This window comes from Centruroides sculpturatus, unplaced genomic scaffold, assembly GCF_000671375.1.
Source record: "Centruroides sculpturatus isolate CEXI.00-Female unplaced genomic scaffold, Cexi_2.0 scaffold320, whole genome shotgun sequence".
Classification (NCBI taxonomy): domain Eukaryota; kingdom Metazoa; phylum Arthropoda; class Arachnida; order Scorpiones; family Buthidae; genus Centruroides; species Centruroides sculpturatus.
In genome coordinates, this window is record NW_019384745.1 from 469769 (window position 1) to 483682 (window position 13914).

Sequence of the window (13914 nt, forward strand, 5' to 3'; positions counted from 1 at the left end):
CATGAATGAAAATTCATAAGTTAATATGTGTGGCAAAGATATTTGATTCTGGAGGAAATAAGACAGTGTAATCATATTGTTATTGTCATTGCTCTTTAATTTTTTTTTGTGTGTAATCTAAATTATTTTATTAAAGATTGATAAGGCATTTTTTAAACTTTTGTTTTATCTGTATTAGAGATTAAATGTATATACAAAGTCTGGTTTAATTGAATATAGATTATATAAAAATTCAGATTTTGTATTCTTCTTAGAATAAAAATCTGAATTTTATTTCACATATGTATTCTAAGAATACAAAATCTATCTTCAAATATAAAAATTAGTTTAAAAATACTTTATTACATCAGCTATCAAAGGATAACTGTAAACTGTATTTATCCCAACAAATGGTTCATTTGAACACACTAAATTATAATAAAATGTATAAATATATTATATTCATTTACACTAGTAAAGGAATCTTGAGTTATAAATATATAAAGAAAAGGATTTTAAAAAATATAGATAGATGTTTGGATGGATTTAATTTTAAAAATATACTCTGATATATAGTTAAACCTCATTAAGTCAAAATTTAAGGGGTAGAAAAAAATTCCTAACTGAGTTAACAAGTTTAATATCTGATTTTCTCAAATTTTTTATGGCAGTAAATTTTCTGTTATCAAGATGTTCCTCAAGAATCGGTCCACAGAATAATTACAAAATTGTATATAGTTTATGATAATTTTTGTGTTTGTTGTCAGGACACCCTGCTTGTGTCCCAATCAGTAAAAGAATGTCAATGTGAGATTGTATTGGCATGGGGCTGTAGTGTTTGTTTATCATAATTGTCTGTATTCAGATAGTATAATTACATGATCCGTTGCGACTTTTCTGTTATGTGAAAGATAATTTGTTTTAAATACCGTAAACCGCGTTGTAAAAGTACCGCATTGTAAGAAAATTTCCGCATTTTTCCAACCATGTTGGAGCGAAAACGCGTTCTAAAGGTAACGCATTGTAGGAGGCCTACCTGTATTTAAAACAAAGATAGGAGACCTTACTTTTGGGATTACCCTCATATATTTCTTATTTCACATTATTTCATTTATGACATATCTTGCATTGTTTGTTCCTTTTGAATCAAACTTAATCATAGAGATCATGTTATGATGTTTGTCCAGTCTTTCACTAGTATTACTGCTACTTCTGCTACTACTGATATTATTAAACATCAAATGATTGTTTTCTGCTTTTATTTAGATAAATACTGGTATGGTATTTCATTAACTATTTATTATTTAAAGTAAATTTTATATGAATATTTGTTAGGAGTCTGGCAGTCTCTAATATGTTTTTGATAAAATAAAATTTTTTTATTGCAAACTTTTAAACAATATAATTATCTTGTTTCATTCAGAATGAAACTACTAGATATTTCTTTTGTATTTGTATCTTCAATTTTTGCTAATAATTTGCAAAAACTTAACAGTATGTTGAAAAATATTTAATACTAATTATATATAGTTTTCTAGACCTTTTTCAAAAGTTACAAATGCAATAGCATAATACAAATATATAAAATAGTTACACAAACATCTATTCAACTCAGGAACTTTGTATATTCACAGATTAAACATTAAGATAATATAGCACATCCAAATTATATTGTGATCTTCATTTTCTTTTCCATTTCTTGTACACACAATTCCATTTCTATAAAACAAAAAAAAATTATATTTTTTATACGATTTATGATTAAACAAATTGCTGATATTGTATCGTAGAAAATACACTGATACTATGATATAGGTATTATTGTAGAACTGTTTTATCTATTGGGTTCTTTGGAAAGTAATTTCATTTTTTTTACCACTAGATGGATTAGTAGTATTTTTCCCACCATTTTCATTCTAAACTGTATTATCATTATGTATCTTGACAGCTAGCATTTTAAGGTTTAGTTGTAAAAAATTTTGTTTGATTTAGTGCAATTGTTTATTTTTTGTGTCCCATCAAATATGGAAGATCATTTTGGCATATTTTTGAGCTTTTACCAGACAATTTAACAATTGATTCGAAAGTGTACTGCCATCGAATAAACTTTTATACTTGCATATATTTTAAAATGCAAGTATCAATTAGTTAAATGTGTAAAGGAAATATATTAAAATTAATTTCAATAAATTAAAATACATATTCAGTTTTCTGAATTGTGGGAAATTAAAAAATTTTAATAATGATACAGTAGAGTCCCAAAAACTCGGCACTTGATAACCTGGCAGTCCGGATAACTCAGCCACACCCTGGCAGGGCGAAAAAACCCCTAGTTAATTTTCGTTATAGACAGCTTTATGCCTCATAAAGTATTTTTCTGAGGTCTGTCTTATCAGGTAAATTACTGTACACTGTATATTCATTAATTTTCATTTTCATGTAGTAAAGGCTCTATGCCTTTATAAAGTACGTAATTTTCNTTAATTTTATAAATATTATAAGAGAAAATGCTTTAATGTAATTTCTTCAATAATTAATATATAGGCCTACCTTTAATTTCATTTGAATAGGCAAAGAAGAGATCGAGAATTTTCTTATTTCTTGATTACATCCATAAAACTATGTAATTAAATAGAATAAAAATAATTAATGTTGTGGAGTACTTCATATTATGTAATTTTAAAACGTTGTGGGGGGCACGATTACATACAAGCCTTGACCACGCGGAACATGAAAAATAGGCAGTATACTGATATATGTTAAAAACTGACCTTTGTTGGTGACTATCTCGCGAAGGGTCGCGTGTACAGGTATGATTCCATTGACTTTTCTGTTCGTACAAGTGGTCTACAATTGGGAGGGCGAAAAACCCCTCATTCGGAGCTTGAATCTTATCCTCCAACATCAGTTTTGCCTTGATTACAAATTCCTTAATATGATATCGCTCCACCCCTCATATAGCCTCAGCCCAACATTGTTATTTATTCTATCATCTTCAGGTACTTTCAAGATTTCAATATTTTCTTGTACTTTTCTTTTTATTTGATTATTTTCTGTCAGTATGAATTTAATACAATTTTTTATACTTTCACAACCTTCTTTATTACAATGTTGTGCCACTGACGACGAAATTAAATAATTTTTAATGGCATATACAATATATATTCTTTAATTCTTGTATTTAATGGTCTTGATAGATACTGTATGGATGTATGTAGGTCTTTGTGCCCGAAATGTATTCTACTAAAATTTAATTGTGGTTAATTAAAAGCAAATTATTCTATTTTGCTCCAGTCATTCCCTAATGTGATAAGCCCTCCAATTTATTACGCTAAATAATTTAATCTTAATTATTCTACACATCTTAAAAATATCCTCAGTTAGTGTTGTTTAAATTTATTGGGCATATAATAATCATATGAAAAAAACACTTATTAGAAAGTGTGTTCTGTGAGATAGTTTGAGCTTGATGATAATAATATAAATGTTGTTTCTGTGGAAAGTTTATAAGAACCAGTAGACTAATAGGGATTCAGCTACCAATAGGTTTTTAGCCAAATGACAATACCGTCTTAAATTTGGCTATAACCAGAGACAGACAAAATATGTGGAAAAATTTGATAGTCTCTGGGCTAAAAACAGTATCTTATAATATAATCGAGATGGGATGATGATAATAAGTGCAGAGCCCAAACAGTTTAAAGTTGAAAATTGGTACACAGTTAGGGTACGTCACAAGAATGTACACTACAAAGGGATTTTTCGAAATTCCCCCCACGGGGGAGAGGGAGAGGATTAAGGCTTATCCTAAAGAACTCGGCATCTACTGTACTATTTTAGATGCAGATTTTTATTTTTAACTGCGTTTTAGTAGGGTATGCCAGGAGAATGCACCCTAATAAGGAATTTTTGGAAATCCCCTGCGGGAAGAGGTAGAGGGTTAAGGATTACCTTGAAGAACTTTGCTTCTAATTATTATTTTAGATTCAGTTTTTTTTTTTTTTTTGTTTTTGAGTGCATTTTAGTAGGATATGTCATGAGAATGCACATTAAGAAGGGATTTTTAGAAATTCCACACCCCCATCCTGAAGGAAGAGGAGGAGGGAGTTAGTTTTAGTCAGTATAAAGTGTAAATAGTAAAGACGGAAAGTAAATAGTAGCACATATAGTATACATTTTGGCAATTAATAAATATTTTAATCATTTCCACTTTTAGGGTAACTCAAAAACAATATATCCAAAATAAATGAATTCAAACAAATATTTGAATTCATTCCAATTCAAAAAATTCAAAATATTGAATTTGAATATAATGTTCCACACAAGATTTTTAAATTTTAGAATTTAAAATTAATCATTTTATTCAAGTATGGTTATCATCAAGTAAGTTAATTCTCCATTATAATTAAAAATTTTCTGATTTTTTTTTATTTTATAGGTTATTTAATTCTTTACTTTTTAGGTTACTTAAATAAAAAATCATTTTAAATACTAAGAATTTATTCAAATAAAATTCAATAATGATTTTAATTATTTTTTTCTATTAGATATCTGATAGATGGAATAGTGAAAACAACATTTCTCATAAATTTGACCCTAATCTTATATTATAATTGAAATGGGTTAATAATAATAATAATAATAATTTCTTACTCAGGGCATCAGCTACATGAAACCTAAAAACAACAACACCACAGACCTCACACAATACAGACCAGTTACATGTCTTCCAACACTTTACAAATTATTGACATCCTGTATCACAAACAAAATATACAAACATGTTGAAGAACACGACATTCTTACAGAACAACAAAAAGGTTGCCGTAGAAATCACAGGGGATGCAAAGAACAGTTACTCATAGATTCNTAAAATGACAAAAAATTTAATTTTCAGGGTAGGGATGAATTTTATAAAAAAAATTGTAAATGCTAACAATGAGTAAAATCGTCATTAAGTCTGACCGTACTGGAGATACACACGATCCCCATTATCTCCCCATCCCCTCGACCTTTAACCACCAAAATTTAGTAGCATCAATTCCCCTAATAAACAAACCTCCCTGCAAAATTTTAGAAATTTTTGATGAATAACACGGGAGTTATTAACCTTCGAAGAGGGTGAACAAAATCATGCCATACATACTAACATCCATACGTACAGAAATTATCCCAAACTTTTTTCCATGTAAGACTCAACATGTGAATAAATTGCACACAGACTACAACTACAGTAAATTTTAAATGAAGCAATATCGCCATGATAATAAATAGAAAAAAACATCGACAAAGAAAAAAGACTTCTTCTCTACTTTGTGCCTTAAAATCGTTGCACGTACCGGTACATTAACTTGGCCAAATGTTAGAACATCTCTAATTGGTATCAATGAAAGAAGTTTAGGGCAATGGGTTTATAAGTTAATAAGGGGAGGGATGTCCCAGTTTCGTGAGAGTTAAGCATGTCCTCGTAAATATCGCGTTTATAGAAAAATTATTAGAATTGGTTTGGTCTATTTGGTCACGGCAATGCGACACCTGAGCTATCTGCCAAGGGGGATGCATCCTGGAAAGACTTTTATGTAAAGTTGGCTCCAATTAAAGTGTTACTAATGCGAAGAAAACCCGAAAAACTCCGTATGGTCAGTCCGTTAGCCATGCCCAAACCCACGACCGATTACCGGTGTTCGGTGGTTTTATCCATTCAGTTACTGGAGGGTGTAATTAGGCTGTAATTTGAAAAAATTGTAGAACTATAAATTCTCACTGTAGTCTGTCTATGTCCTTCTTTAATCTGGAGACATGACCAGACATGGAAATCGTAAGAGAAAGGGGACCAGATTAACTATATATGAACTTCCGATTTGTACTGCAAGTCACGTTATTGCAATTCAAAAATTTTCCCCGAACGGAGTTAGATACATGACCGGCACCACTCTATTGTTAACAGGAAAAGTATGACATACAGAGGCAAAACACTACTACACTCCACACAGGCAAGTGCTATGTGCTTACCTGTCGCAGTAATGGCGTGTCTATTTCGCGCTAAATCATTGTCACAGTAATTCAGTAATTATATCCGTTTTTGTACGAAATATATTTAATTAATTATTGTGTTAATTTTTTCCAATAGATGACGCTACACGTAAAGTCAGCAACCAAATGTAGACAGAAATTAATCGATATATAGAAATCCAATTGATAATTTGGGGAGTGATGTGCGACACAATCTACGTTAGAAGTTTTTGAAGGTAACTGCCGTGTTTTATAGCAAAAGGTCAAATGGCCTAGGCGTGCATAGCGAACGAACAAACAAACATCCTCATTTATATCGAATAATTTATTTATTCTTGCAGATTTAAGTTTATTTTCATTGTACGTTTTCCTTAGGAGTATGCTAGAATAATGAGGATAAGTGTATTTTGCATGTAGACAATACTATTTAAAAGACAGCAGTGAATCATGCATGCATTTTGAAGTTTAGATGTAAGAATTAACTGACTCATCTCCTCTGAGTGTAATAACATATTATAAAGTCCTGATGGAATCTACAAAAATGAGTTATTCGGAGGACAAAGGACCTCTTATTTATTATTTAAGTGAAAGTTAAATCAATTTGTAAGGAGTCGATTCCGAACCATTTTATTTTGTTTGGGGATTATTTTTAGCTCGTTATTCTATTTATTTTGCGGTATTTTATTTCGCTAAGGGTAAACTTACCGCACCTGACCCACGCAAAATTCTACAACTCTAACTTCTGGCGGCAACCCAGAAACGATATTTCGGGAGAGACTTCCACAGGAAGTTAAGAGAATGATCTCCTGCCCCAAATTGTGGCAAAATGGCACAACGAAAAAATTATAAAAGATTAAATATAAGGAGGGCGATGACACGATTTAAAGAAAGATTTCTAGAAGTAAAGAATGTTAGCCACTTAAGTATGTAAATAGGGTCGAATGGGTGTAATTATGTAATATTAGCGAGGTTAAAGCAAGGCTTTCAAGTTTCATTGACCACACAGAAGTTTTTTGGTGACTGTTAGGCAAATTTAATTTGTAAGATTTCTTTGTGAATTTCCGATAGATTTCAATTTCATATTTCTGCTTGTCGATTTTATGGAGATAATTATAATTTAATTTTTACGTCCCAAAGTGTCGAGAAAGTTCTTATTTTAAAACTATTACTAAAACAATGTAATNAGCTCTTGGCACAGACAGATTATTTACACAGACATAATCAAGTAGCAAATATAATACACCAAGAGCTTGCAAAGAAACACAACTTGGTAGATATCCACAAACCATACTACAAATACATTCCACAGACAGTATTGGAAAACAACATGCACAAAATGCACTTTGACAGAGCCATAATCACAGATAAAACAATTTACCACAACAGACCAGACATCACACTGACAAACACAATAAAATCACATACATAGCCATTCCAAACACTCACAATGTACAAAACACTGCACTGAAAAAATTAGCAAGTACACAGAACTTGCCCAGGAAATAAGGCATCTGTGGAGGATGGGTAGGGTGCTTATTGTACCTGTCATTCTTTCCTGTACAGATGTGATACCACACACACTACACAAAAGCCTGGGAACATTACAGTTGAATAGAAATACATACATCACACTACAGAAGGCCACTATATTGAATACATGCCATATTGTTAGGAAATTTCTGAATACAGATACTGACACACTTATTTAATTTTAGTTTTGTTTTGGTTGCTATGCCTTGACTCTGATTCGGCATAGTACACAGCCATCGGTGTGAACCGAGTATAACCCACTAAACCCAACATAATAATAATAATAACAATAACATTAAGTGCAGAGCCCAAACGGTTAAGAGTTGAAAATTGAAATTTAGTACACAGTTAGTGTACGTCACAAGAATGTACACAAAGAAGGGACTTTCCAAAATTTTCTCCATGGAGGAGAGGGAGAGGGTTAAGGATTACCTTGAATTTGGGTTTTAATGTACTATTTTAAATGCAATTTTTTGCAGAAAATTAAACATGTTTTTAGACCATCTAGAAATTCTATAATTAGTCTCAGAAGAGGGTGAACCTAATTATTGCACCTGATAAAAACAAGTAAGATCAGCTATAATCTAATAATCTTAACTTTCGCTATCGTTAGTTTTTTCCCGAGCAGTGCCAGGCTCATCTGCTAGTAAATATATAGTCTCCATCACAAAGAAGTTTCTTTGCATATTTGGTGAAATTTTGAGGCTTATGCAAGTTATAATGCAGTGCAACAAAAACTAAGCTAAACAATTTTGATCTCAATTTGGCTACCACTTTTCAAGAATAACTAGTCAAATAACTACAATTTAAAAATTTGTAGCTTACTCCCTAGATTCAGTGTTTTCCAAACTATGTGATGCAATACACTTGGGTATTGTGGCACATGATTTGGGAAACACTGGTCTAGGAAACAGTTTGGTGCCTCAGGTGTGTTGCAGAAGTATTAAATATTTTTTAGAATATGAAATAAGCTTTCTTAAATTTTATTTGTTTTTGTTTGTGGGTTTAGTTAGCACACTACTTATTACTAGTGTTCAGTGGTTTTGTCCACTTGGCCACTGATTGGCTCAATTTTTTTTTTTAAATTAACTGTAAATTTGTGACAATTTTAAGCATTTTTATTGTGAAAATTATGGTGTGTTGCAGAAATCTTTAAATTTAAAGTGTTTTGCTAATCCAAAAAGGTTGGTTAACACTTCCCTAGACTAAACTTAATTACAGTAATATCTCGACTTACGCGAACCTGGAGTTACGCGATTATCAAATCTCATCGATTCATATTTTGTTTGAGCGCCACGCAACCCTTGATTACTCACTCCCTCCACACTATTGTTCAGCTTACATGTTTGGATGTGTTGTGCGGAATCGACACATAGCTACAATTTATTTTGTGTTATTTATTTCTGTGTTTGTTATATCTACGGAGACTTGAGAGACTTTAATATGTCATCCAAACGAAGTAGAACTAATTCTTCTGCATCAAACAAGAAAAGAAAAACTTTATCTTTGGAATGTAAAGTTAACATTGTGTATGTTCGTAAAGTCGAACAAGTTAAAACAAGAACGACGTCATCGTTATTCGTATTTCATTAGACTTTTCGAACGATTTGTTACTAACGCGTTTAACTCGTTATTATTAAAGACTTTGATACAAAAATGAAAATTTGTGAATTGGCAAAGAAGTTTGATCTACCGGAATTGTCGGTCAGAACAATTATAAAAGACAAAGAAAAAATTCTCGAAGCTGTGAAAAATGCTCAATCTTTAAATTCAAGCATCATTCGTAAATGTCACGGTATTATCGCTGAGATGGANTGTTAGGCAAATTTAATTTGTAAGATTTCTTTGTGAATTTCCGATAGATTTCAATTTCATATTTCTGCTTGTCGATTTTATGGAGATAATTATAATTTAATTTTTACGTCCCAAAGTGTCGAGAAAGTTCTTATTTTAAAACTATTACTAAAACAATGTAATACGATATCACATGCGTGGAGGTACTTTTATGAAAAATTCGGGCAAAGTTAGCCTATATTAATTCACTCTGTACATCTTAAAAATGTATGTGGGTGATAGGATCATACAATTACGAGTTTTAGTTGTTCTACCGTTTGAATTCAATTTACGTTACTTCGACCAGTGGCTAAGCGGTCTTCGTACCCTTAACACTTGGAGTTCGGTTGTGGGTTCTCGCCTCGCTCGGACGGGCTGGCCACGTGGAGCTTTCCGGGCTTTCTCCACGTCTGTAACGCCTAAATAAGGGCCGATTTTTCTTAAAAAGACCTCCCAGAAGGCATCCCCTTAAACAGATCGCCCAAGTGTTGCGTTGCCATACCCAAACAAACAATTTACGTTACGGGTCATTCGAAATTTAACATTGTTTTTTCGAATAGTATCGTTCTAACGTTCCAATCTGGAATTCGTTAAAAAAAAAGACCTGATGTAAACCTTGGTGAAGGCCGGAAACCTTCGGAGTTTTCGTTAATTTGTTACAGGTATTTGTTGTTGGTTTTTGGACTTATTGCCCACGTATAGTTCAGGCCTGCCACTAACCGAACCGTTGTTATGTAACTCCATAGGAAATTATCCTGGCTCTCGATAGAAATAGATAAGGCGTTACAAACTTTCAAACAAGCTGAATTTACAATGGCTTTCTGCAATCACTCGTAAATAATTTTTTAATTGTTGTAAATTAAAGTTTTCTTGACTAGGCCTATATAATATATTTATCACAGTGTCAAAGAAGATTGAAACATGTGAATATAAACTGACTACTGACTAAGACGACAAACATTCACGAGGGGAAAAAAGAAAAACACAAAGAAATAAAGTTTAATTAATAAATGGAATCAGATGGAGCACAATACACGAAGCAGTATGATGTTCATCATAAAAACAAGTACACAACACTTTGTGCATCTACAAAATGATTTTTTTTACGCTAGTGTTTTTAGAATAGTAAGAGCAGAACTTCGTTAACATTCATAAAAAATTGCCGCTTAATCCGTAAGTTTTGATGCAAACCACGCAAAACGCAGTATTTTTGCAAAAATTGAGTCTTTCAGTTTATGATGGACGATGTATTTCTGTAGAGATAACGATCAGGGGCGGATCTACGTAGGGACTAATAGGGCTTAAGTCCTGGGGCCCCAAGTGTCAAGGGCTCACAAAAATTGAATTATCATCTATATATATAAAATTGCTTGTCCTGACTGACTCATTCACTCACTGATTCATCATCGCCCAGAGCAAACCGCTGAACCTAAAGAGGTGAAATTTGGTACACAGTTAGGGTACGTCATGAAAACGCTCACTAAGAAGGGATTTTTCGAAATTCCCCCGCGGGGGGAGAGGGAGAGCATTAAGGCTTAACCGGAAAAACGGCTTCTACTGTACTATTTTAGATGCGATTTTTTGTTTTTATCTGCGTTTTAGTAGGGTATGCAATGGGAATGCCCCCGTTTTAGTAAGGTATGCAATGGGAATGACAGTTTCCAAGGCAGTTTACAAGATCCCGGGAGGCATTTTCCATTGACAGATTGCCCATGTTTGCTTTCCCTATTTGCGTTGAAATAAAACCATATCCATAATACTTCTTTTTTTTTATTTATGCTGTAGTAAGCAAATTAAACTGGGTTTTAAAGATATATTTGTTTGTAAAAAGTTCATTCAGATAAAAAAAAGTGAGTTCTCTACAATGTTTCAAATCTTATAAATGAATTTAGTGTTTCCTCTGTTGGAAATATTATTAAAGACAAAAAATAAACAACATATTCAAATAATATTTGAAATTTAAAAGATTAATTTAGGAGGGGGAAAAATGTTTTTAAAAGTCCAATAAAGATTAAATTTTAAGAAAAATGAGAAAAATAATTGCGGACGTTTTTATAAATTTATAATAGAATTGTGTTGAAATGCATTGAATGCAGTGCTGATATTTCGAGCCAAGTGAAACTCTCTACAAGATACTTTTTCTTCCATTAAACTTCTTAGTTCCAATAAGAGGGAAAATGCACTGAAGAGAGATTTAATAACCTAAAAAGACAATAATAAAGTTAATTTCAAAATACACTATATAAAAATATTATATAAAAAGTTACGAACTCGTAAGGGAAATGCTCTCGAAAGAGTAAAGAATCCTCCACAAGAAAATCCAATTTCTTTGTTATAAAACAGCTTCATGAAACACAACATCTAAAATAAATATCTGTGATTATTAGGGAAAGATAATCTTTCATAAAATTTAACTTGACATACGAAATATACCTTTAATTTCGTTTGAATGGGCAAATAAGAAATTGAGAATTTTCTTACTTCTTGATTTGATCCATAGAACTACATAATTTAAATACAATAAAACATGTTCTATATTATTGATAACTTTCAATTAGCTCCATAAAGATAGAAGGGAATATATTATAATATAATATATAAATAATAGCAAGTATTTAATTAAAAAGAAATATCTTACCAAGATAAAAAGTCGTGAAATTCCATAGGAAAGATATATCAAAGTAAGAGATACGCCTATGATGATTGGAATTAAAAAATATTTCATAATTAAAATTTCTGATCCTCCAATTGTTACATTATAAATGCACAAACACAATGAGTAAATACTCGAGAAGTAGCTGATGAATATACAATTTTCAAAAGTATGATTTATGTGGTTTAAGAATCGATATACCGCTTCGTGATTCTTCATGTTTCGCTGAATCTTTCGATGATCCATCACTTTTATTGCATTTTCGGTAGCTTCTAGTATTTTCGACATCTTCATTTGAATCAAATATAAAATGACATTGACTATCATTATTAAAAACATGATTAGATTGATTGCAAATATACTATATAAAGCATAAAGAGATCCACAGACAAAACGAGTAATATTGTTTTTACCAGAGTGAAAGAGATATGCCAATAATAATAATATTGGAATTACAGAAATAGTAAAAAAATGGATGGTGCCCCAACACATAATAATTATTCTTTGAAATTTCATTACTTGACAGAATTCTTTAATATTGACAGGAATATTTATTGATAGTTTTTTATTTTTCAAAAAAACAGAAATTAAGAAACAACAGTTTGAAATAGTGAAAAATAAACTACCGAAAAAGACTGTACCTTGTTGAGAAGAATGGTCTTTTAGGCATCCAGTTTGAAATCCTTTTAATTTATAAAATATTTCTATTGCTTTGGAAGAAGCAGAAATGAAGAAAATTAATTGCACGAATACCAAATATATTTTCAATAGTCGAGATTTTACATCACATTGTATACTTTTGCACGAAGATAATATATCCAAACCGATGGTTTTCAGTAGAGAAAATGAGGGAAGAAATAAACAATTCAAACATAATTGTTCTTTCATTATTTCGAACGAAACGTTTGAATTCGAATTCATTTTCCTGTATTGAATTGGGCTACTCTGAAATAAATGTTTTTTAATGAAAGAATATAAATTTTTAACGGTTGAGTATCGAGATCAGATGGCTTCGGATAAAGTAACTAATTTACAGCTGAGGGGATCAACGTTTGTATACAATTCAGTTCCTTCTTTCAGTATCGAGGCGTCTTTCTTCACGTTTCTTTCCTTTCTAGAATGTATTAAGAATAAACCTCAGCCGAATTTTATGGATGAAAATTGAATTCGAGCATTTATGTAATCTGTGAGTTATGATATAACACTAATTGACTATACTTAAAAGGTATGGCAGTAAATCTAAATTATAATTCATTAGCTTTGTTTACATAATTAGAAGATAAACCATTAAAATTCTTACATTCACTTTATTTTCTGATAGCAATTACATAAATCGATTAAATTTATTAATTTAGGACTATTCTTTAAGCATTTCTGATATTTAACTATTCAGTAATTTGTTCTAATTTATTTTCCATTAGGATTGTTTATTCTGCAAACAAAATCAATTTTATTTAATGCGATCAAGAAAGACTATGTTTAATGCACTGATTAACACTAATAGCACACGAAAAGATAGCTTAAAAATATCTAGGCCTATTTATCCGAAGTAAATGATAACTATAACCGAATTATGAAAACAATAAGCGAACTTTTATAAGTATATTTTAAAACATATGTTTAATTATAGAACACTCAAATTTTTATAACATTAAACTGATAATATACGTGGTTACAACTAGGATATCATTCGTTGTTTTCAACGTCTGCATATTGAACTGAGAGAGATTTACGCTTAAATATATACAGTGGTACCTCAGGATACGAAATTAATCCGTTCCGAAACTGAGATCGTATCATGAAAATGTCGTAAGGTGGATCATCTTTTCCCATACGATTACATGTAAAACCAAATAATTCGTTCCAACGCGAAAAACATACTCAAATTAAAGCCAAGTAATACATTA

General features: G+C 31.2%; 2 protein-coding genes across 3 annotated transcripts in view; one reads left to right on the forward strand and one right to left on the reverse strand.

Moving 5' to 3' along the window:
• Nucleotides 1–13914, forward strand: part of LOC111628436 (mucin-5AC-like) — a 242134-nt gene that overhangs the window by 121647 nt on the left and 106573 nt on the right. The window lies entirely within an intron of this gene.
• Nucleotides 11342–12993, reverse strand: LOC111628440. 2 transcript variants are annotated; one of them, XM_023372230.1, is made up of 5 exons: nt 12649–12993; nt 11993–12295; nt 11788–11856; nt 11626–11715; nt 11342–11556 (listed from the first exon to the last, which is right to left on the reverse strand). In XM_023372230.1, the coding sequence occupies exons 2-5, from the start codon at nt 12293–12295 to the stop codon at nt 11407–11409; spliced, it is 612 nt and encodes a 203-aa protein (XP_023227998.1). In that variant the 5' UTR covers nt 12649–12993; the 3' UTR covers nt 11342–11406. The 2 variants fall into 2 exon arrangements, with proteins under 2 accessions (XP_023227998.1, XP_023227997.1); XM_023372229.1 differs by having other exon boundaries at nt 11993–12993.

What these genes read in the sequence shown, in the direction of transcription:
- LOC111628440 (XM_023372229.1), bottom strand. Translation starts at nt 12,928, where the DNA reads ATGAATTCGAATTCAAACGTTTCGTTCGAAATAATGAAAGAACAATTA. An exon ending in TTTCACGACTTTTTATCTTG is followed by an intron (nt 11,857 to 11,992) that starts GTAAGATATTTC and finishes TAAATTATGTAG; the next exon opens with TTCTATGGATCAAATCAAGA. An exon ending in CCATTCAAACGAAATTAAAG is followed by an intron (nt 11,716 to 11,787) that starts GTATATTTCGTA and finishes TATTTATTTTAG; the next exon opens with ATGTTGTGTTTCATGAAGCT.